The sequence below is a fragment of the Prionailurus viverrinus genome, chromosome D3 (genome assembly GCF_022837055.1).
Source record: "Prionailurus viverrinus isolate Anna chromosome D3, UM_Priviv_1.0, whole genome shotgun sequence".
In the NCBI taxonomy this organism is placed as follows: domain Eukaryota; kingdom Metazoa; phylum Chordata; class Mammalia; order Carnivora; family Felidae; genus Prionailurus; species Prionailurus viverrinus.
The window spans coordinates 9,993,454-10,018,950 of record NC_062572.1 but is presented as its reverse complement, the minus strand read 5'-3'; the positions used below and the strand labels follow the sequence as shown (position 1 = coordinate 10,018,950).

The following is a 25,497-nucleotide window of genomic DNA, read 5'->3' as shown; positions in this document are numbered from 1 at the left end:
CCAAATGATCAGGTAAAATAGATTTTCTAGCACTTTTCATTCAGTTCCTCCAGAGTTTGGTGTTAGTAGCTGAAACCTTAAGCTATCTTAGATTCTTCTAAACCTGTATGTCATATTGTTTCTACATCATCTTGACTCTTCCTCCACATTGTCTTTGAGGTCTCTTTTCTATTTGATGTACCTCATCCTGGTGTAGTTCCTCATTACCTCATCTCTTTCTATTTTCTTTCTTCATGGTCCAGTTAAAATATGTTCTTAGAAGAGTGTAGATGTGTATCTATTATTCTTTTACTCTGTAACAGCCTGATTTTTGAGTGCTTCACTATAAGGGTATCTCAGTTACTTTTCAGCCCCATTTCCCTACTAGTCCTCTTAATCCTTATTTTTAGCCAAATGTCCTATTTCTTCTTGTCAGTATGTCTTTTTTTTCTTTAATATTTTTGTTCAGATTCATTCTACTCCTACTTAGAATTGATTCACTTACTTCCCCACTCACCCCAAATGTTTGTATTTGTATATTTGTATCCTTACCTCCATCTTTGCCTGTAGACATACTGTTTGTCCTTCAAGGTTCATTTGGAAGACTGCTATTTGAAGAAGGCTTTATCGATAAAGTTCCCTTCCCCACTTTCCCTTAAAGAAAGGAATAAACAACTTGCCTTTTTTTTTGGAAATAAAAGATATGATGTTTCTGTTGTATAGGACATTTTTTTTGCCAAGTGTATATTTTAGTCATTTAAATATTTGTCTTATCTCTGTTTCTAGCTTCTAAATGCATTTGGGACCAAGTCTCAATCTTTCTATCATTGGCAGGAATAGACATTTCCTTCCACTTAATAGAGGCTCCGTGTACTTTTTCAAGTGGGTTGAAGATAGGCAAAACATTAAAAAAACATAAAATAGTAACTGTAATAACTAGCTGACTGATTTCTTGTCATTGATTACTAATTGGCTAATTATGGGAGGATTCTCAGTTATGCATGAGTAGATCTACTTTATTCCTTCTTGCCATGTCCCTGCTTTAAGTATTTCATATTATACATTTCACAATGAAAGAGTTCAGTTCTAGTTAATGGTATCTTGGGAGAACCTGATTATTTTCCTAACCTAAGAATTACTGTTTTCTGAATAATGTCAGAGAAAACTTTTCTAATTTTAAAATTTAAATATACTGTCTGGATTTTTAAATTTGTTTTACTATAACTGGTTAGTGCAGTGCCTTTAGTAAAGTTTATTGGTGTACATTCATAAGCCAAATTTTGTGTTTGTCAGTAGTCTACCGGAACCATATTGGATTGCTATATTTTCCAAAAATACTGGGCTTTAATTTGAAGAAATCTGGTTCAAAAGGTGAAATATATCTGATGTTGTAAAATTTCACCTTTATGATTACTTATATTGCTATCTACTAGAGAATATTCATCAAGTCGCTAGGCATTTATAGTAACTGGGATATGTAGATGTGTTGCTATTCTCCTAGGAACTTCTTGCCACATATCTAGATCATTAATTGCCCTCTGTGTGACGTTTTCTAAATTAAGTATTTATGGCTCTCTGTCTTTCAGGCTGGCATGGCTCTATATAAGATTGTCCCCAAAAACCCTTACTACTTTTGGTCTGTGATGAGCTTAATTATGCAAGTGAGTATGGTATTCAGAATGGAATTGAGATTTGTTTTTATTTTTGTATATAGTTGTTGTCCTAATTTGTCTTCTGAACATCTTGGGTAATGTGTTATAGCATGTGTCAAATAGGGACTTTCCATATTGTCAGTTGACTTTTTGAGTTGGGGAGTTTTGGCATTTATTACTTAGGAGTTGGTATATTGGTTTATTTGTGTGGAGCACAGACCGTATTTCCCCTGAATCTTAGATCTATTACTGGGTTATTTGATCAAATATGAGACTCGAAATGTTTTTTTTTTTGTTTTTTTTTTTTTAATTTTTTTTTTCAACGTTTATTTATTTTTGGGACAGAGAGAGACAGAGCATGAACGGGGGAGGGGCAGAGAGAGAGGGAGACACAAAATCGGAAACAGGCTCCAGGCTCTGAGCCATCAGCCCAGAGCCTGACGCGGGGCTCGAACTCACGAACCGCGAGATTGTGACCTGGCTGAAGTCGGACGCTTAACCAACTGCGCCACCCAGGCGCCCCGAGACTCGAAATGTTTGATATTTTGACTTGAGGTTTGTCTTTAAAACAGTATTGTTTGTTAGTGTATAAGTTATTGAACTGGATGACCTCGTTCTATCAATTCTGGTTTTTGAGCCTCAGTTTCCTCTTTTGCAGAAGGGAGATGCTCATCTCCCAGAGCTACTGTAAGGACTAAAAGGAGATAGGGTAGAAGAGAAGATGGGGAGGAAGGAGTTAAAATGTAGCAGTTCAGAACAGAAAGACTCTGGGTTCAGACAGGTCTGCATTCATATACTGGCTTCAGCATATGTCTTAGAGAGCCGTTGGGGAATCTCTTAGTTTATCTGTGAGATAAGCATAATAGTTACTTTGAGTACTGAGGTTTGAGCAGAATCTCAGGCAATGTTAAAATTGTTAATATGCATTGACTTTAATTGTCAATCTAAGATCATCTTAATTATCCAAGCTACTAAGCTGTGTAAAATAGAAGGAATTGGAGTTTTCCCTTTAATATGTGAACATTTCAAAAAGACATCTGATAGGGGCACCTGGCCGGCTCAGTTGGTGGAGCATGCAATTCTTGTTGGGTGTAGAGATTACATAAATAAAATCTTTAAAAAAAAAAAAAAAAAAAAAAGGCACTTGAAAGGCTTTTCTCTTCAAACAACTGATGATACCCCTTACATGTAATAAACAGTGTAGGCATACCTACTGCTTCTTAATATAGTTCTAGAAAAATGTATGAATAACCTATTTAAAAGTTAGGCCATATTGTGGAAACTCAGTATGTCAAAAATATATAGGATAATAAATCTTTATTAAAACAAATCTCTTCTAAGGCAAACCACTCTGTAATGTATCTTCGTGGCAAGTTCAAATTAGGTCTGATATTGGACATAGTGGAGTGATAAATATGTGCTGGGGTCCTAGTAATGGTCTGCCTGGTAATAATATAAATAGTGCAAGCAGGGGAGAAATTAGAATAGAACATTTATTTTTTTCTCCTACAGTCTATATCGGCACAGGATGAAAACCTCTCAAAAACGATGTTTCTGCCCCTCGCTGAGAGAATGGTAGAAAAAATGGTGAAAGAGGACAAGATAGAAGCTGAAGCTGAAGTGAGTAGTGGAAGCCCTCCTTTTGTACTCCCATGATTTGATATTGCAACTATGTGATGCTACAGTATTGTAAACTGCTGTCTTATTCCAGTTAGAGAGCTGGGCCTCACTCTTGCCTCTTGTGTAAAAGGAAGCTTTGGAAGCACCTAGCTTAGGTATCTGAACATTGTTACTGCTAATGTCATCTCATTTGAAGATAGTGTTCTTTTCTGTTAGGTAACTTTTGAAAGCATGCAAATGATTATATTGAGAAGTTTCAATGGCTGCATTTCTTGTTTGTTTTTTCTGTAAGGTTGAACTTTATTACATGATCCTGGAACGTTTGGGAAAGTACCAGGAAGCCTTAGATGTTATCAGAGGAAAATTAGGAGGTAATTTTTAAAGTTTTCTTTTTTTTCTTATTTAAACATGCAAAATACTTAATTGTGGAAAATTTTCTCCTTATACAGAAAAGTAAAGATATCAAGACATTAAAAAAAAAATCACATGTGGTCATTTTATGTTCATATAGATTTTTCTATATGTTGTACATTTACTTTTTAAAAATATTTTTGAATTGGAAATAATTTAGGAATTAAGAAAATTGAAGATGTCAGAAAGAGTATGACCTCTAACCCTTTGCCCTCAAAGTTCTTTGCCAGTCATTTGTTCTGTATGTCTTTCTTTTTTTTTAATTAAAAACTTTTTTTAAACGTTTTTTTTAATGTTTGGGGTGCCTGGGTGGCTCGGTCACTTAAGCCTCCGACTTCAGCTCAGGTCATGACCTCACAGTTCATGGGTTCGAGCCCCGCGTCGGGCTCTGTGCTGACAGCTCGGAGCCTGAAGCCTGCTTCGGATTCTGTGTCTCCCTCTCCCTCTCTGCCCCTCCCCCACTCATGCTCGCTCGCTCTCTCTCTCTGTCTCAAAAATAAAAACATTAAAAATTTTAATTAAATTTTAATTAAAATTTTAAATTTTAAGTTTTTTAAATGTTTTTATTTATTTTTGAGACAGAGACAGAGCATGAGTGGGGGAGGGGCAGAGAGAGAGAGGGAGACACAGAATCTGAAGCAGGCTCCAGGCTCCGAGCTGTCAGCACAGAGCCCGACACGGGGCTCGAACCCATGAACTGTGAGGTCATGACCTGCGCCGAGGTCGGAGGCTTAAGTGACTGAGCCACCCAGGTGCCCCCTGTATATCTTTCTAAAGATGTACTTTCCCCTCCCCCCGACTCGCCCCAGTTTGTTCAAGTCACAAACGAGAACATACTGTACCTAAGCTAATAGAGTACTCTTACTCAGCTGGCACAATGTTTTTATTCAAAAACTTTTTTCTTTTCTTTTTTTTTTTTTTAATATTTATTTATTTTGAGAGTGAGAGCATGAGTGGGGAAGGGGCAGAGAGAGAGGGAGAGAGAGAATCCCAAGCAGGCTGCACACTGTCAGCACAGAGCCCAGAGTCCAAAGTCTGACGTAGGACTCAATTTCATGAACTGCACCATCATGAACTGAGCCGAAATTGAGTCAGATGCTTAACTAACCAGGCCACCCAGGCGCCCCTCTGTAATATTTTTAAATGTTAATACCTGTAGTCAGGATTTGTACCCTGGGTACAAATTTTTTTTCTTTGTTTACCTGCCTGTCCTATCAAGGATTTGATTTTGTGACTTCTGCTCTGTGTACTGTTATACCTATTTTTAAAAAAACTTTTTTTTAAATGTTTATTTATTTTCAAGACAGAGAGAGATAGAGACAGAGTGTGAGCAGGGGTGGGGCAGAGAAAGAGGGAGACACAGAATCAGAAGCAAGCTCCAGGCTCTGAGCTGTCAGCACAGAGCCCAGTGCAGGGCTCGAACTTACTAATGGTGAGATCATGACCTGAGCCAAAGTCGGAGGCTTAAGGAACTGAGCCACCGAATGCCCCACTGTACCATTTTTTTTTTTTTTAACTTAAGTGTGTCTTAGAGCTATACCTCGCTACCTCACTCCCTTTAGTGACTGTCCAGTGTTCCATACTATAAATGTAGACAATTTACATAACCAGCCTTTGATGACTATTTGCAAAGAACACCTTGTTACAAACCAGATTACCCTACAAGAGGCTATGGTGTGCATTCCCACCTGCTGTATTTACTTTCATCATGTGAGAGGGTATGTTTCTTTGTATACTTAATAACCTGTATTTTTAAGCTGTTACTTCAAACTTTTTTTTTTTTTTAAAGAAAGCTCTACGCCCAACATGAGGCTCGAACTCACGACCCTGATATCAAGAGTTGCATGCTCTACAGACTGAGCCAGCCATGCGCCCCTATTTCAGACTTGTTAATGTTTTTCATTGTGATAGATAAAACATATCTTACAATTTTTATTTAATTCTGAGGAAGGATAATTACTTTTTTATTTGTTTAAAAGCCATTGATATTTTCTTTGAACTGCTTTTCCTTATCGTTTTCCTATTTCTAAAAATGTGGTTAATCGGGGCGCCTGGGTGGCGCAGTCGGTTAAGCGTCGGACTTCAGCCAGGTCACGATCTCGCGGTCCGTGAGTTCGAGCCCCGCGTCGGGCTCTGGGCCGATGGCTCGGAGCCTGGAGCCTGTTTCCGATTCTGTGTCTCCCTCTCTCTCCCCCTCCCCCGTTCATGCTCTGTCTCTCTCTGTCCCCAAAATAAATAAACGTTGAAAAAAAAATTAAAAAAATAAAAATGTGGTTAATCTTAATGATTTGCAAGAGCCCTTTGTGCGTTAAAGAAGTTAGCTTTCTTCCATTATTGTGAAAATACTTCTTTCCTTTTTGTTGGAAAACTGATTTGTATGAACCCCATAGATTGATCTAACCATTCCTCTTTTTGGGATGTTTGTGAAAGAGATTTAGGTTCCCAAACATTTAAATTCCTGGAAGTGCAGTGTTTTGACAAACCTGGTTTTTAGTTGTGCCTTTACAGTGATTGGGAGAAGCTAATTGTAGATAAGTAGCCTCAGATCTCTTATTAGGAATAGTCATTAAAAAACTTTATTTTATACAAGTGTGTATATCCTTTACTAGCCTGTGTGGCCATAAAACTGTAACACTAACTGATAGTTAACTACCTGAATTATATAAAATGGAAGTTTTAAAAATTTTTAATTTTTTCTTTTAATTTTTTTTAATGTGTATTTTTGAGAGAGAGAGAGAGAATGGGGGAGGGGCAGTGAGAGAGGGAGACACAGAATCCGAAGCAGGCTCAAGGCTCTGAGTCGTCAGCACAGAGCCTGACACGGGGCTCGAACTCACGAACCGTGAGATCATGACCTGAGCCAAAGTTGGACGCTTAACCAACTGAACCACCCAGATGCCCTACCAAAAAAATTTTTTTTTCAATGAGAGATTGGGAGAGGGGCAGAGAGAGAGAGGGTGGGGGGGAGGGACAAAGCATCTGAAGTGGGGTCTGTGCTGTCAGCAGGGCTCGAACTCATGAACCATGAAATAATGACCTAAGCTGAAGTCAGATGCTTATAACCGACTGAGCCATTCAGGTGCCCCTGTTGTTGTCTTAATGTTACTTATTCTCTAACTTCAGCCTCCTTGCAGATGGGTGTAAGTCAGCCTTTCTGGTTTTACCCAGCTGGATTATAATCGTATGGTTGTTAAAATGAAGATTCCCTATAGGAAACTCATAATGTAATATATGTAATCTGCTGAGCTGTTCTAAAAGGTCAAGGCAAATTTAATTTGGTCAGAAATAATAGTTGTAGTTTTTCTGTTCCTAGCTCTATTTATTTTTGTATTTCTAATATCTTACCTTGCACATTCCATTCCAGTTCAAGCTCATTCGATGTTTGGGAACTGTATGTATAGATGGGAAGCCTGTCTGTGGATCAGATATACTAGTTCCTAGATGCTTTTTCTGTTTTACAAGTTTATCCCATATACGAGATCCTCACTTCAATACATTCGTGATCCTTGTATTTTATAGAAAAAGTGATTATAAAATGTTTAGTATCAGAAATGTACTTTTTTCAGCAAAATAATCTTTAATAAGATAATAGTTTATATCTAACAGTGGTCCCATTTTCTCATAGAATGAATAAGAAAATGCAACATTTTTCTTCTTGTGTTGGACTGTATTCTGATTTCTGAGCAGAAATGAACCCAGCTTACCAGTTTTTATAACTTTTAATTGTAGAGAAGTTGACAAGTGAGATTCAGAGTCGGGAAAATAAATGCATGGCTATGTACAAGAAGCTGAGCAGGTGGCCAGAGTGTAATGCCCTTTCCAGGCGCCTCTTACTGAAAAAGTGAGTAGAGGCTTCTCTTTGGACTATGAGACTGTAGCAGGGCTCTCAGTTTGCACTACTGCTTTTCTTTCCTTCTTTCTTTTTTTTTTTGGTTGTCTTTTATGTTGTCCGGGCATAAAGTGAAATCTTTTAGTAGTGTGTTTTAGGTATTTTTTAAAGTTTTTGATGAGCCTTCATCTTTCAGTAAAGAGGTATAATCGTACTTACACCACCAGGGTGCTGAGTATTAGGTCTTGAGAATGAATGCTGAAAATCATTAATTTGTTAAATTCAGTATTGGTCTAAAAGACACACCTTCCCCTCCCCACCACCCCATCCCACGGCCCTGTTTTGGGGAAGTGCTAATATGGGTGTTTTAGGAGCATTTGTTTTCTGGATCTGGTCATTTCATCGAAGGAAATAACAGTTCCTTAAAAGTTTTTTACTTGGAAAAATGCCTCTGGGGTTGCCCTTCTAGGGAAACTTGGAAGGGTGGGCTTCTCCTTGTAAAGACTAAAATACAGAAAGTAAGTTGAGTATTATGGTTCTTAGGGCAGACTTGTCACAACTTGGGTTTAATCCTGTGTGCACCATTCAATCTGATTTTAGCTCAGATGACTGGCAGTTCTATCTGACTTATTTCGATTCTGTGTTTCGACTGATTGAAGAGGCCTGGACTCCTCCTGCTGAAGGTGAACAGTAAGTTGATTCCTGAATTCCAGTGGCACTTTTTAGCACATTGTAGCAAAAGGATTTCATTGGAAGCCTAATCGAATTCTCTTTTTCAGTCTCAATAGTGTATCCCTTTCAAAATAAGAGTTTTCATTTTTTTATTGTAAAATAAATATGTTCATTGTAAAAATGTTAAACTAGTGCAGAAATATATGGTGTAGAAAGTGTTAGTTCCTGATTATCTATCCTACCGTCCCAGAAATAACATTTTTTTTTACTTTTTTCCACTTTTATTGAGTTATAATTGATCCAGAGAGCGATCTCTCTCTCTCTCTCTCTCTCTCTTTCTTTCTCTCTCTCTCTCTTCCTTTTTTTTTTTTTTTAAGTGAGCTCTCTGTTCAGTGTGGGGCTTGAACTCATGACCCCGACCCCAAGATCAAGAGTCGCATGCTCTGCTAATTGAGCCAGCCAGGTGCCCCCAGAGATAACTCTTGATGGCAGTTTAGAGTTTTTTCTTCTAGATTTATTTCTGTCCATATACTAACATAATTATTCCCATTATTTAACATAAAAATGTAATCATATTAGTGGTTTGCAACTTGGTATTTTCTCCCTTAAAATATATCTTGGGCATTTTTCCATTTTTGGTACATAGAGATCTGTTTTATTCTTTTTTAGTGACTTAAGAGAACTCCCATTTTAGAGATGTACTGTAATTCATTTAACATGTCTCCTGTGGATGGACTGATGGACACTTGGATTGTTGCTGATTTCCTTTTTTTTTTTTTTTTTTTGATATTACAGATAATACCATAATAAACATGAATGGAATCTTTTTGAAAAGTGAATACATAAGCAGGATTTAAGATGCTGATGAGCTTGTGCTTACTTTGTAATACTAACTAAATCATCTAAATTTTCTTAGCCTTCATTCAAGCAGTAAAGTAAAATTTACTTAGACTTTTTATTAGGTGATATTTGATATATATAAAGTGATCCCTTCTCTTTTTAAGAAAGAAGTATAGGTAGTTAGTCACTGTGTAGTAATCAGATGCCAAAATTGGGAGTAATCATATCCTATGTTACCTGTCAGAATGTGCGCCTAGCTCTCTTTTGCCCCCATGTTATTTTATAATTATCAGAATGCTTTTTATTTTTTAATTTGTTTTTTGAAATCAATTTGGCTTCAGTTTAAGTTTTGGGACAGACAGTAGAGGCACAAAATACCTTTTTCATGTGTTTACACCTAGCTCTTTAGAAGGAGAAGTCCATTATTCTGCAGAAGAAGCTGTGAAATTTATAGAAGATCGGATAACAGAAGAATCTAAAAGTTCCCGCCATCTCCGAGGACCACATCTTGCTAAACTGGAACTGATTAGACGTTTAAGACGTCAAGGTTTTAATGATGAGTACAAACTAGGTAAGAAACCCTAATATTATTTGGGAACCCTGGAAAAGATGCAGGGATGCCTTCCATACCCAAGTGCAGTATTCATTATGTGAGGTCTACGATGATGCCGTCATGTTTGGGAAGCAGACATCTTCATAACATGAAAATATTTACTAACAAATGGATTACTGATAAAATTAGTCCTCGATCACATCTTCAACTTGACTTAACATTAGCATCTCTCCCTATTCCACCAGAGTCTTTTTCAGGCATTCTTTTTGACCTGACATTAATGTCAAAATCAGTTTCAAAGTAACATAACCAGTTTTGTAAAAGTTTCAAGATTTCATGAAGAGGATGGAAAGTTTCTTGAAAATCTGCTCCAAGTGCTCAGAAAACCATTGACAAAACAACATCTGGTGGAGTTAGAGCAATTAACAGTTAAAGAGAAAATTTATAAGGACAATGACAAGATAGGAGAAAAAACATGATTTGGATATTAAAGCATGAAGAAATGCCTTCAGGAAATTTGATGAAGTGCTTAGATGTTTATTTGAAAATGCCTTTTTTAAAAATGATTATTTATTTATTTTGAGAGAGAACGCATTTGTGTGAGCATAAGGAGGGGCAAAGAGAGACAGGGAGAGAGAATCCCAAGAAGGCTCCGTGCTGTCACCGCAGAGCACATTGTGGGGCTCCATCTCCTGAAACGTGAGATTGTGACCCAAGCCGAACCCGAGTTAGACACTTAACCAACTGAGTCACCTAGGCACCTGAAAAAAAAAATTTTTTTTTTAATATATTTTTTTATTGAGAGAATGCACAAGTGGGGAAGGGACGGAGAGAGGGGGACAGAGGATCTGAAGCTGACAGCAGAGAGCTTGATGCAGGGCTCCAACTGATAAACTGTGAGGTTGTGACCTGTGCTGAAGTCGGATGCTTAACCAACTGAGCCACCCAGGCACCCTGAAAATGGTTCTTTTCTTTTAAATGCTTATTTATTTTTGAGAGAGAGAGGGAACGCATGTGCACGTGAGAGGGGGTGGGGCAGAGAGAGGGGGACACAGAATCCAAAGAAGGCTCCAGACTCTTAGCTGTCAGCACAGAACCCGATGTGGAGCTTGAACCCACGAACTGCGAGATCGTGACCTGAACCAAAGTTGGGACGCTTAACTGACTGAGCCACCCAGGATCCCCGAGAAAGAGAATCTTAAGCAGGCTCCACATTCAGAGTGGAGCCTGACATAGGGCTTGATTCTATGACCTTGGGATCATGACCTGAGCTGTAGTCTAGAATCAGACGCTCAACCGACTGAGCTACCCAGGTGCACCTCTCACAACCAGTTTTGAATTCCATGTTGACTTCTTTAGGTCTACTTAAGGAACCTTAGTCTCTGTTATTTCCAGAAATGCAAACGAAAATTTTCATGTGACCCTCTGCAAAATGTTGACATAGATTCCAAAGAATTGCTTTTTTTCCAAAGCTGGATAGAAAAGTTTGGATCTGCATTGACACTTGGCTGTATCCATCTCTTGTCTTTCTCTTCCCTCTCACCGGCCTTCATGTTAGCAATTTGTGACTTTTTAAAATTTATTTATTTTTTGTGACAGAGTGAGAGTGAGAGTATGCACGTGCATGCGAGCCAGGGAGGAGCAGAGAGAGAGGGAGAGAGAATCCCAAGCAGGCTCCGTGTTGTCATTACAGAGTCTAATGTGGGGCTTGATTCCACAAACCGTGAAATCATCATGACCTGAGCTGAAATCAGTTGGACACTCAACCAACTGAGCCACCCAGGTGCCCCAGAAATTTGTGACTTCTTCTAGTCTACCCAAAATTCTTTTTGAAGTAAACTCTACCAGCAACAGGGGGCTTGAACTCATGACCCTGAGATCAGGAGTTGCATGCTGTACCGACTGAGCCAGCCAGGGGCTTCTGCACAAAATGTTTTTTAGCCAGATGAGTGAGTGATTCTTAGTGACTTGGATTATAGTCCTATGAGAATCTGATGAAAGCCATGGACTTCTGTTCCCAGAATTGTGAATAGGAACCAAGACCTAAAATCTTACTGAAATTCCAGGTTAAAATTTTATGTTTCTTATTTTAATTTTTAAAAAAAATGTTTATTTTGAGAGAGAGAGAGAACGCTAGCAGGGAAGGGGCAGAGAAGGGGAGAGAGAGAATCCCAAGCAGGCTCTGCACTGTCAGCTCAGAGCCTGAATTGGGGCTTGATCTTACAACCCTGGGATCATGACCTGAACTGAAATCAAGAGTCTGAAATCAAGAGTCAGATGGTTGGGGCACCTTGGTGGCTCAGTCCATTGAGTGACCTCGGCTCAGGTCATGATCTTGCAGTTTGTGAGTTCAAGCCCCACATCAGGCTTGCTGCTGTCAGCCTGTCAACACAGAGCCTGCTTTGGATCCTCTGTCACCCTCTCTCTGCCCCTCCCCCACTGGTGCTCTCCCAAAAATAAGTAAATACTAAAAAAAGAAAAAAAGTTGGATGCTGACTTAACCAACAGAGCCACCCAGGTGCCCCCAAAATCTCTGCTGCTTAAATCTAGTTCAGTTTGAGAGTATCTTACTATTATTATTATTATTATTATTATTATTATTATTATTATTTTAATGTTTATGTAGTTTTGAAACAGAGTGCCAGCAGGTAGGGAAAGAGAGAGGGGGGGAAGGAGGATCTGAAGCAGGCTCTGTACTGACAGCAGTGAGCCTGATGTGGGGCTTGAACTCAGAAACTGTGAGATCATGACTTGAGCTGAAGTCGGATGCTCAACTGACGGAGCCACCCAGGTGCCCCTATTATTTTGTTTTTAATGTGAGGAAAAATAAAAGGAACTGGTAGCTTTCTGCAGATCCAGGTTTAAATTTTCCATAGTGAATGATCTTGTTGGAGTTACTGGTTTGTGACTCTCCCCATTTATTTTCTCTCCGTTGGTGTGCCTGTTAAACATTCCCTTCCACTTAGTTAACGTTTATTTAATACTTGGTAAGTATTTCAGGAACTGTGGAAAGAAACGTGCTTGTTTAATGTTTGTTTATAAACTTAAGTCTTTATTTAAACTTTAATGAAAACTTTTTAGCTATTTAAACTTTTATTCAGTGGAAAGCATCATGTTTCCTACATGTAATAACATGTAAGCTGAGTTTGTAAGATTCAACTTCTTTTTAAAGTGTTTGTTGAGTTTTATTTTTTTTTATTTTTTATTTTATTTTTTTTTTCAACGTTTATTTATTTTTGGGACAGAGAGAGACAGAGCATGAACGGGGGAGGGGCAGAGAGAGAGGGAGACACAGAATCGGAAACAGGCTCCAGGCTCTGAGCCATCAGCCCAGAGCCTGACGCGGGGCTCGAACTCTCGGACTGCGAGATTGTGACCTGGCTGAAGTCGGACGCTTAACCGACTGCGCCACCCAGGCGCCCCATGTTTGTTGAGTTTTAAATGGGCAAGCCATCCTCCAGCCCTCACTGCCATTCTCATTCAAGCACTCAAGCAGAATTTTTATTTAATTGAAATAAATATTTTTCAAATCATACCTCTTAATATAAAAATTATTTCAGTCCTTGAGTTAATTTATTGATTTTTGTTTTCTCTCTTAGGTGATCCAGAAGAATTAATGTTCCAGTATTTTAAAAAGTTTGGGGATAAGCCTTGCTGTTTTACAGACCTCAAGGTGTTTGTTGACCTCTTGCCTGCTACACAGTGTACAAAAGTAAGTATACTTCAGAATCCTGTTGGGTGCTTGTATTGAGGGTAACAAGGGTAACTGTATGTAAGTTGGTGGATGCTAGATATCAAGATAACTGCTCTAGCAAGCAGGGACTCTAGGTGCTATCAGATGAAGACATGATTTCTTGTTAAGCCACAAGGAAGATAATTGGATTGTCTTTTTTGTTTTGTAGTGTGTGTGTGTGTGTGTGTGTGTGTGTGTGTGTGTGTGTGTGTATGTATGTGTGTTTTGAGATAATTGTAGATTTATACGTAGTTGTAAGAAATAATACAGAGATCTCTTTATACTTCTTCCCATTTTGCCCCAGTGGTAACATCTTGCGTAACTATAGTATGATAACTTAATTAGGAAATTGACATCGATACAATCCACTGACCTTTTTCAGATTTCACTATTTGACATTTGTGTGTGTACGTGTGGTACCTTACATGTGTGTTTAGTGTGGTATGTAGTGCAGTGGATTCGGTGACCTCCACTGGAGTCAGGATACAGAACAGCTTCACCACCAGATTCGGTGGCTGCCTTTTTTACCTGCAAACTTTTCCCTGCAGCTCTCTCTCCTGCTTTCACCCCCTCCCCTGGCAACCACAATAATGTCTTCTATTTCTGTAATTTTGTTATTTTGAGAATGTTATATAGCTGAATCTGAATCATGTTATATGTAACATTTTCAGATTGGCCCTTTTTCCTCTCAGCATAATTCTCTGGAGATTCATCCATGTTACATGTATTACTAGTTCAGTCTTTTGTATTGCTGAATAGTGTTCTGTGTTATGGATGTGCCACCATTTCTTTAACCTGTTGGACATACAGTTTCCTGTTTTTGGCTGTTACAAATAGAGCTTCTGTGAACATTTGTGTGCAGGGTTTTTGTGTGAACTTAAGCCTTCATTTTTCTGAGGAAAATGACCAGTAGAGCAAGATAGCTGCATGTTTAGTCTTTTTTTTTTTTTTTTTTTTTTTAAGATATGACCAAACTTTTTCATGGTGACTGTACCATTTTAAATTCCTGTTAGCAGTGTATGAGTGATTCAGTTTCTCTGCGTCCTCATCAGCACTTAGTGTTGTCACTATTTTTTTATTTTAGCCATTCTCATAGGTGTGTAGTGATATTTTATAATGGTTTTAATGTGTATTTTCCTAATGGTTAGTGATGTTTAACATCTTTTCATGTGCTTATTTGCCATCTTCTATCTTTTGCTTGTTTTCTAGTTGGTTTTTGTGTTTTTACTGTTGAGTTTTGAGAGTTTAGCTATTCTAGATACAAGTCCTTCGTCAGATATGTGGTTTCACGTTTTCTCCCAGTCTGTAGCTTGTCTTTTCGTCCTTTAACAGGATCCTTTGAAGAGCAAAATTTTACATTTCGATGCATTTATTTTGGAATACTTTTCGATTTACAGAAAACTCACTTGGATAGTGCAGAAAATTACACCACACCCTTCACCTACCTTGTTAACAAATTACCATGGTACACTTAACAACTAAGAAACTGACATTGGTACATTACTATAACCTCTAGATTTTATCTAGATTTCTGCAGTTTTCCCATTAATATCCTTTTTCTGTTCTGTGATCTAATCTAGAGTACCACACTGTGGTTAGTTGTCATATATTGGGAGTTTTTGATGTGAATGAACCAATGTAAGATTGTTACATAATGAGATGGAGAACCTTGTCTTTAGACTCCTCATCCATGGCAACATTTATCCAGAGTATCCCTGGTAATGGGCAGCTGGAGCATTCTGTCAATTGGAAGAACAGTGTATGTAGAGTAGGAGAGAGCACCACGTAAAGAAATACTGGCATGTATAAAGAAAGTCTGTGACTCTGGTCGGCTTTACTCATTAGTGCCTCTGTAATTAGTGAAGGTTGGAAGCCTTCCTATTGCAGGGGTGCCACCACCTGTTCTCTCAGAAAGCCTTCTGTCACCTCCCATAGTGGAGGTGACTAGACTATGTTTGGTGAGTCATGTCTTCAGTCCATCAGGTTTGATACTTGGCAGTCTTGAGGTGACACATCTAGGGCAGATGGAGCAGTGTTTTCCCAAACTGATAAGTAGCCAGTGGTCTGTATTTAGTTATGAAATGAGGCTCACCATTCTCTTTGATTTAGTAAAGCTATTCTTGGAGCACCATGTTACAGGGCTCAGGCCAAGCTTTAGAAGTTTCTGGATTAATTACAATTAATTATATTTACAATTGTAATTAATCCAGAAACTGGATCCTGGGTTGTAGGAGGACGTGAAAACGTATGAGAGAGAAATAGTTGAGTGGAAGAGAGAGGTTTGGTCTGATGAGGACAGAGTCCTTTTCTCATATTTGAAAAGCTCCCTTATAAAAAGCGGATGAGAATTGAGACCAGCAGGAAATTGTTACAGGGAACTTGGAATCTGGCCAGTGAAAAATAGATTTTTTTTTAATAGAATTCTCTAAAAATGTAGTGTGTGAGTTTCATGGTACTGGTGGGATTTAAGCAGAATCTAGAACTACATGGGAGAACCACATGGGACAGGCCTTCAGTTAATGTTTGTTGCATGTAGTATGTATAAGTGCTAAGATTTGGAACAATTGATCTTAGTGTCCTTCCCATCTTGTAAGTTGAAGCACCAAATGATGGGACTGCATTAGAGGAAACCTTAAATGGCTTTCAGCTGAGATTCATAAAGTTTTGCTAACATAAATCTAGTACAAGGAGATCTACTCTGTTGGTTATGTTTGAAAATCTTAGGTCACCTCACGTGACCTCATATATTAATAATCTGTGGAGAGGAACCCTCTAGAAATGCTGGGATACTGTCAGTGATAGGTAGTCTTTGTTCTGTGAGACAAAGGATGTGAAGCTGTTGCAATGAATTTGTAATTCCACTTAAATTTTTCATTGAGGGGTAATTTTGCTGCCAAAACTTTTTAAATGTAGGATGACTTCAATAGCTAAAAATCCTGCTACTCAGCAGTGTATTTGTCAGAGGATTAAACTGTTTGAGTGAAGTTCAGGCTGCAAACTGTAGTCCCAATTAATTAGGAGCCAAATGCTTTTAAAGTAGGCCATTGAATCCAGTTATCTTGAAGTGGCTCAACCAGGGTGATGTTTTTATCTTTTGTTTTCTTTGCCTTGGAATTTTAAGCTAAACATATGATTCCAGTTTTTAAAGAAGCTTTTTGTACAGTAGTAAAACTATACAGACTGAAATAAAGAATGAATGTATTCTTTTATGACAAAACCTATTTGGAAGATTCTTTAAGCATTCCCTAAAGAAGGCATTAATAGTAAACATCACTAATATATAAAATGGTTTACAACAGTGGAACAGCTGGCAGTAGAAGCTATACAGGCATTTAATCAAAAGCATGGAGACCAGTGCTTTAGTTTCTTTGTTGCAAATGATTACCTGATCATAATAATTAAATTTCATACAATTGGAGATAAGTTGAAGCACAATTGTTACAGATGTGAAACTGCACAGCGTGGGGAGGGGGGTGGTTTATTTTACTTTAATTTTTATTTGTGTAAAAAATATTACATGTATAAAGTTAAAAAGCCAGGTAGTACTAGAAGGCTTTTGTTGAAAAACAGCAGTAGCTCTTTGCCACCTTCACCCTGGTTCTGGCGCTCTACAGGCAAATCACTCAACTCCTGTTTCTTCTGTCATTTACCTCCGTATTTCTAAGTTATAGACTTGTCCAGGTATTCGTTTATTTTTATAGTTATAGTTTTCATCTGTTGGAGCCCCACCACTGAAGATGATCATCTCATTTACAACATCTCCCTTCTCTTCTTACATACTTTCTCCCCAGTTTAGTTCAGTCATTATTCAGAATTGATATTTTTATGACCGAAGGCTGAGCCACTTTGTATACGGAGATTACCTTTCTCAAACAACTTTCTTTCTCGGAGTTAAAATTGTTTTGTTTGATTCACCCCAGTCAATTGGACAGACCCATACAAGTATAAAACTCTGTTAGTTTAAAACATGAGGTGGTAATATGTTCTGTTCTCCCCCAAACCTCCTCCATCCCCTGCCCCTCACCTCAGAAATACTTGATTTTTTTATTTTACTATTTTTTTTTAACATTTATTTATTTTTGAGAGACAGAGAGAGACGGAGTATGAGCAAGGGGGGGGCATAAAAAGAAGGAGACACAGAATCCGAAGCAGGCTCCAGGCTCTGAGCAAGCTGTCAGCACAGAGCCCGACACGGGGCTCAAACCCACGAACCATGAGATCATGACCTGAGCCAAAGTCAGACGCTTAATTGACTAAGCCACCCAGGCGCCCCTTGAAATTCTTAAAAAAAAAAATTTTTTTTTCATGTTTTTTTATCTTTGTTTATTTTTTCATGTTTATTTTGAGAGAGAGAGAGAGAGACAGACAGACAGACAGAGCACCAGCAGGGGAGGGACAGAGAGGGAGGGAGGGAGAGAATCCTAGGCATACTCCGTGCTGTCAGTGCAGAGCCTGACTCTGAGCTCGATCTCGTGAACCATGAGATTGTGACCTGAGCTGAAATCGGCCAACTGAGACACCCAGGTGCCCCTAGAAATACTTTTCACGGAGCCTGTTTGCCATCATCTGTGTTTGGTGTCTCAAACATTTGGCAGGTGGCATTCTGGGATCTGGTTGGGAGCTGGGGGGTGGGGGCTGGGGTGCGCATCACCGAATAATGGAGTTTCACTTTGTCCTTGTTTCGTTTTTTTTCTTTTCCCTTTCCTTTCCTTCCTAATATAGAGATTTTATCTTTTTATTTATTTAATTTTAATTCCAGTATAGTTTATATACAGTGTTAAATTTGTTTCAGGTGTACAATATAATGATTCATCAATTCTTTACATTAATCGGTGTTTATCGTAAGTGTACTTGTTATCCCCTTCACCTGTTTCACCCATTCCCCCTACCCGCCTTCCGTCTGGGAACCATCAGTTCTCTATAGTTAAGACTGTTTATTGGTTTATCTCTTTTCTTCCCCTTTGTTCGTTTGTTTTGTTTCTTAAATTCCACATGAGTGAAATCAGGCAGTATTAGTCTTTCTCTGACTGACTTATTTCTCTTAGCATTGTACTCTCTGGCTCTATCCATGTAGTTGGAAATGGCAAGATTTCATTCTTTTTTGTGGCTCAGTAATCCATTGTGTGTCAATGGACACTTGGGGTGCTTCCATAATTTAGCTATTGTAAGTAATGCTGTAATAAACATAGTAGTACATATATCCTTTTGAATTGGTGTTTTTGTATTTGGGTAGATACCCAGTAGTGCGATTCCTGGATCACATGATAGGTGAGGAGGTGGAGAATAAAGAACCCTTGTGCACTGTTGGTGAGAATGCAAGCTGGTGTAGCCACTGTGGAAAACTGTGTGGAGTTTCCTCAGACAATTAAAAATAGCACTTTATCCCCATTTCTAGCTATACCTGTTGTCTGTGAATCTATAGTGCCTCTGGTTCAGCTTCTCCTTGGGAGTATACCTACAGGCATCTGCTGGGTTTAGGAAGTCAGTCTGTGAGCTAGGGAGCAGTCAGACTTCTTAGATGGAATTTAATTGTTCTTCCATTTCAGTCCCACCAACACTTGGGCTTTCTGGGGCCCTGAATTTCTGCCTTCTAAGGTCTGTGTCAGGAATAGACTTGCTGCCTCTTGTGTGTGTTAGATTTCTGCCCTGTGCGTCGGTTAGCACTTGACACCTGCCCTTCTGCTGCTTTTTATCTTTGAAATCCTGTTAGTGTTTGTTTGCTGTCTGCTTTTCACATTTTCGTGATCCTTGTGGTTTGATGTTCTGTTGTCACCTTAATAGGATTTTGGCAGTGAGTAGTAAGCCCATGTTTAATAACGTGTAATGGGATTGATACATGTTTTTTTAATTCCAAATTTAAAGATTCAAACACATTAAAATTTTTTTTTAACGTTTATTTTTTGAGAGGCAGAGAGACAGAGTGTGAGCAGGGGAGAGGCAGAGAGAGAGGGAGTCACAGAATGTGAAGCAGGCTCCAGGCTCTGAACTGGTAGCACAGAGTCCAACATGGGGCTCGAACTCACGAACCGTGAGATCATGACTTGAGCTGAAGTCCGATGCTTAACCAACTGAGCCACGCAGGTGTCCCTAGAATTAAAAACATTTTAATACAAGGTGTTACCATTGGGAGAAACTGGATGAGAAAGGTACATGGGATCTCTCTGTATTATTTCTTACAACTGCATGCGAATCCATAATTATGTCAAAATACAACAATTAAAAAGCAAGTTAAGGCCACTGATATGACATAACTATTCCTCTCAGTGTGTAACGTTTTCTTTAAGAATTTACTCGTATATCAATTTTGTTTTTGGTACTGTGCTCTTTACAGTTTCCTAATTAAACTTTTCATTGCCACACTATATAGTATGTTGATAATGCTGTAATTTATGAAACCTTTTCACAATTCTTTTTTTTAATGTTTATTTTTTATTTTTGAGAGAGCAAGAGAGAGTGAGCAGGGGAGGGGCAGAGAGAGAGGGGGACAGAGGATCTGAAGTGGACTCTGTGCTGACAACAGAGAGCCCGATGTGGGACTCGAACTGATGAACCATGAGATCATGACCTGAGCTGAGGTTGGACGCTCAACCGACTGAGCCAGCTGGGTGCCTCATTTTCACAATTCTTTTAATCTTTTAGTTAGTATAGTACCTGGTATTGACCAATACTTGTGGCCAGCAGTGAATGAGTGTGCCATTTTTATTGGCATTTTACCAGCATTATGTGCTGTTAGAAATTTTTTTTTGTTTTAGGGGCACCTGGGTGGCTCAGTTGGTTAAGTGTCCGACTTCGGCTCGGGTCATGATCTCATGGTTCGTGGGTTTAAGCCCCGCATTGGGCTCTGTGCTGATAGCCTGGAGCCTGCTTTAGATTTCTGTGTCTCCTCTCTCTCTCCCTCTCTCTCTCTCTCTCTCTCTCTCCCTCTCTCTGTCTCTCTCTCTCTCTCTGCCCCTCCCCACTAGAACTCTGTCTCTCTCTCTCTCTCTCTCTCTCTCAAAAATAAATAAACATTAAAAGAAAAAAAGAAATTTTTTTTGTTTAATTTTGGTAGATAGAAAATGATCTACTAAAGGGGTTTTAATTTGTACTTTTTCCTTGATGTCTTTTTCTAGACCATTTCAACATTTGTTAATGTTTAATTTGTTAATGCCTACCAGAGACTAGTTCTGTTTTGAGATCTGTGCTCCTTTTTTTCTACTTTGCAGTTTATTAATCAATTACTTGGAGTTGTTCCTTTGTCGACACCAACAGAGGATAAGTTGGCACTGCCTGCCGACATCAGAGCTCTGCAGCAACATTTATGTGTGGTGCAGCTGACGAGGTTACTTGGCTTGTACCACACTCTGGATAAAAATCAGAAACAGAGTGTGGTCAGAGAATTGATGTTAAGGTACCAGCATGGACTGGAATTTGGTGAGCAGCCTTTCAAAGTGTGCAGTTGTTCCCTGATTTGCTAAGTTTTAGAAGACCTTTTTTTAAATCACCTGGAGCACCTTGTTGTAATGAGTTTGGCAAGGAGGATATTTTGTCAGGTGGGAAGACTGTCCTAAGGTAAAGCCTTTCTTAAGTTTGGAGTTTTAAGTGATTATAGTTGTCCATATTCTTCCTGATTGAGCTATCACATTGGGGCTCCTATGAATTACATGGAGTTTATGATAACTGTCACTTTTTCTGCTTTTATAGGCCTTAGTATTTTTAATACATAGACTGAAATTGCACTAAAGGAATGTTGTTAATTGTGAAGTAAAAATGTAGTTTAGAAATAGATGATCTTTAGATTGCTAGATACATGTGATAAAATATAAGTTATCTGACCAGATGACATCAGTATTTCTCTAACTGTATTCTAAATCATTAAGTGAAGTAATGAGCATACTATTACTTTAGTTTTACTGGCCCCTGGCTTCTGGTCTTTTCTTAACCTGAACCCTCCTTCCAAATCTTGCTTCTCTCCCTTTGGGGTCATTTCAGATACTACCTTTGTTCTGGAACGCTTTCTTCTGGTCCAGCTGAGTGTGGCCTTACCTTATTTTGAATCTTTTGATTCATGGCTTATGTTTTCTTCTGGTATTTATGCTAATCTTATTACTTTCATTTCCTCTCTTTATCTTACCTTTCCTGTCACTTTCCTGCTTTAAAAAACTCCTTTGGGGCAGTGATAGTTGCACAAATGTTAAAATACAAATATGGGATTTTTTCCCTACAGGGAAATCCTGTTTGAAAACCGAATTGCAGTTTTCAGACTATTACTGTCTCCTTGCTGTCCATGTGCTTATTGATATATGGAGAGAAACAGGTAAGGAACAGTGATTTCAATTTAACTTTATGCTTTGTTTTTATTGATTATAAATCCTGAGACTAATTATGTAATCCAAGAATTTGATTTATGCTTTTAGGTTTTTCTTCTTTGACGTTGTCCAGGGTGCTTCTAAAAGAACCCATCCCCAGATATCCCTCTCTCTCTAATCAGGATGATCTTTTAAATCAATGCATATATGTTCTTATTTTTATTATTTTATTTATTAAAATGTTTATTTTGAGAGAGACACAGCACGAGTGGGGGAGGGGCAGAGAGCGGGAAACCAGCAGAGAATCCAAGCAGGCTCCATGCTGGTCCAGGCAGGCTCCTGATGTGGGGCTCGAACTTAGGATCATGTCCTGAGCCAAAATCAAGAGTCAGATGCTTAACCGACTGAACCTCCCAGTTGCCCGTTTTTATTTTAAAAATGTTTTAAATTGAAATATAATTGACACATTAATTTCAAGTGTACAACATAGTGATTCAATAATTTTGTATATCATGCTATAAATGTATCTACTGTGTGTCCCCATACAGCACTATTACAGTACCATTGCCTGTATTTTCTGTGCTGTGCCTTTCACTGTGTCCCTATTCATTCCAGGACAGGAAGCCTGTACCTCCCACTCCCTCTTTTTGCCATCCCCCCCGACAACCACCAGTTCTGTGTATTTATGGGTCTGTTTATGCTTGGTTTGTTTTATGTTTTAGATTTCACATATAAGTGAAATCATATGGGATTTGTCTTCTCTGACTTATTTAGCATGATACACTGTAGGTCCATCCATGTTGTTGTGAAATGGCAAGATCTCATTCCTTTCTATGGCTGAATAATATTCGTGTGTGTGTGTGTGTGTGTGTGTGTGTGTGTGTGTGTGTGTGTACACCACATCTGCTTTATCCATTCATCTATTGACGGACACTTGGTTTGCTTCCATACCTTGGCTGTTGTAAATAATGCTGCAGTAAACATGGGGGTGCATATATCCTTTTGAATTGGTGTTTTCATTTTCTTTTGGTAATACCCAGTAGTGGAATTACTGAATTGTGTGATATTTCTGATTATTTAAGGAACCTCCACACTGCTTTCCACAGTGGCTGCACCAACTTATATTCCCACCAACAGGGCACGAGGGGTCCTTTTTCTCCACATCCTTGCCAACACTTGTTATTTCTTGTCTGTCTTTTCTGTTTTTAAACATTTCTAAATATAGTGAATAATGACTGAAGTGCGTATTACAAAGTTACAGTAATTAAAATACAGAGAAACTGTTTCAGAGATAGATTTATAGGCCCATGGAATGGAATAGCCCTTTTTATTCACTTAAAAAATACATATGTAGGAGAATGCACTTTTTTTGGAATAGTTCTAATTAGCCTATTTAAGACAAAAATACAATCCATGCTGAAGGAGGCGTCATGTATCATTGAGCATGAAAAAGATGATTCATTTTTTTTTAGGGCTCACTCCTGACATTTTCTTTTATGAGCGGTTTTTTTGGGGAAAAACTTAGGTACTTATTGCATATTCACGAGAATAAACTGCACAAGAAACAAAAGGCCCAGGAGACAGCACTGTGCAATATAGATAAAACCCCTGCCCTCGGGGGTCGTTTCGTGGAGCACTCGATTTTGATTCCATCATCCTCCTGCTTAAAATCCTTCAGAGGTACCTGTTTTCCTGGGGATAAAGATCAACCTTTTTAGGGTAGTTTACAGTGCTCTTTACGATCTGGCCTCTGCCTATATCTCCAAATTCTTAGGTTACTTATAGCCTGTATCTACTGTGTTTTGTTTGTTGGTTGGTTTGTTTGCTACTATTAGTGAACACTGTGGTGCCTCTCTTTGAAATAACTTTCTTACTCTCTTCATCTGACTTTTACTCAAACAGTGCTTCTGACAAGCCTGTCTTGATTTTACCCCCATACCCATTGCGGATTTTATGCCCCTTCTGAACTTTTGTAGGACATTGTGTGTGCCTCTGTGCTAGCACTTCTTGCACTGTATTGCAGCAGAGATGGGGGTGAAATCCTTTTTATCAGACTTGTCATCCGAGGCTCAGAATTGTGAGTGTGCATAGGGATGTAATAAAACATCATTAATGAACTGACCACTCAGTAATTTGGTCCCTACTCAGATAAGATACCTTTCCCCACTTACCCCTAGCATCCATTCTTGCTCGTAAGAGACTGTGGCTTTGCTAATCTCTTGTTTCTTTGAGCAGCGTGTCTGCCCATATAATAATAGCTAACGTTTGTTGATCATCAGGTACTTGAAAGTGTCTTATATGAATTAGCTCATTTAAACCTCATAATAATACTGTTAAGATTGTTGCAGTTTTATAGATGAGGGAAAGACAGGGCAGAGAGAAAGAAGTTAGGCAAATTTTCCATAATCATACAGTGTAAATACATTGGAAAATTGCCAATATAATAAAGATGCAAGGATTGTTGAAGGTGAAAATGATACTGAAGTGTTCCAATCAGAGGCATAGTCATTGTATAACGTGGATCTGGCAGAGATTAGAAATCTATGGAAATTTGGTGAGGATGTTGAAAGAGACTGATTTGAATGTGAAAGATTAAGAAGAACACTTGAATACATTGACGCTGTCAAATATTTTGCAGAAAAGCATTTCTTTATGATTCAGCAAAAGTGAAATGTGGAGTTAAGCATGTCATTTTTTTCCCCTCCAGTTTTATTGATATGTGATTGGCATACTACTTTGTACTAGCTTAAGATACGTAATGTAATGATTTGATATGTCTACCATGAAATGATTATCACCGTAAATTTAGTGAACGTGGATCACCTCACAGTCACAGATTGTTTTTCTTTGGAATGAGAACTAATATCTTCTCGCTTAGCAGCTTTCGAGTATACAGTACGGAATTGTTAACTATAGTCACCATGCTGTACGTTATTATATCCCAGAACGTAGTATCATTTTGTTATGTTACAACATTTAGTTAGAAAAATTTTGTCCTGGAGTACCTGGCTGGCTCAGTCGGAAGAGCATGTGACTCTTGATCTTGGGGTCATGACTTCAAGCCCCACAATGGGTGAAAAGATTACTTTAAAAAAAAAAAAAAAAAAAAGAAGGAAAAATTTTGCCTTAAAACTCATCAATCCTTGATGCTCTTTTGATTTGGTGAAGAATTTGCATAAAGCTATAATTACAGCCTAAATTTGGCAAATAAAGTAAAAAACGTCTTTATGACATTTGATTTAATAGATGAGAATTAGGCCTTTTTTCCCCTATTTAAAATTTTGTTTCCATCTTAAGGAGATCTTTTTTTAAATGTTTTGCTTTTGGTTTTGGTTTTTGAGAGAGTGCAAGTGGGGAAGGGGTAGCAAGAGAGGGGGACAGGGGATCCGAAGCAGGCTCCACATTGACCGGCTGACAGCAGTGAGCCTGAACATAGGAACGGCAAGATCATGACCTGGGTGGCTCAGTAGGTTAACCATCTGGTTCCAGCTCCGGTCATGATCTTGCGGTTCTTGAGTTCAAGCCCTGCATCGGGCTCTGTGATGACATCTCAGAACCTGGAGCCTACTTAAGATTCTGTGTCTCCCTCACTCTCTGCCCCTTCTCTACTTGCGCGCTCTCTCTCTCTCACTCTCTCTCTCTCTCTCTCTCAAAAATAAATATTTAAAAATTTTTGAAAAAAAAATGATCATGACCTGAGCCTAAGTTGGATGCTCAACCTACTGAGCTACCCAGGTACCCCAAGGAGATCTTGTTTTTAATACTAGTTATCTTTGAATAACTGGAACTTCTTAAAATTATTTATTCCATTATAATTGTCCAGCCGTCTCTTCTACTCACTTCTGAGCTTCTTGAGGGCAGGAACTATCTGTGACCCTTAAATTTAGTGTTGCTCCAGAGTTTAGGTCAGTGAGTGTTAA

General features: G+C 38.5%; 1 protein-coding gene across 1 annotated transcript in view; it reads left to right on the top strand.

The window, feature by feature from the left end:
• Window positions 1-25,497, top strand: part of NAA25 (N-alpha-acetyltransferase 25, NatB auxiliary subunit) — a 79,629-nt gene that overhangs the window by 20,251 nt on the left and 33,881 nt on the right. Inside the window, exons 5-13 of the mRNA XM_047827837.1 lie at window positions 1,566-1,640; window positions 3,144-3,251; window positions 3,544-3,622; window positions 7,392-7,503; window positions 8,092-8,181; window positions 9,405-9,574; window positions 13,156-13,268; window positions 20,495-20,702; window positions 21,496-21,585. Coding sequence (XP_047683793.1) covers window positions 1,566-1,640; window positions 3,144-3,251; window positions 3,544-3,622; window positions 7,392-7,503; window positions 8,092-8,181; window positions 9,405-9,574; window positions 13,156-13,268; window positions 20,495-20,702; window positions 21,496-21,585 — 1,045 coding nt within the window. The remainder of the gene's footprint in view (window positions 1-1,565; window positions 1,641-3,143; window positions 3,252-3,543; window positions 3,623-7,391; window positions 7,504-8,091; window positions 8,182-9,404; window positions 9,575-13,155; window positions 13,269-20,494; window positions 20,703-21,495; window positions 21,586-25,497) is intronic.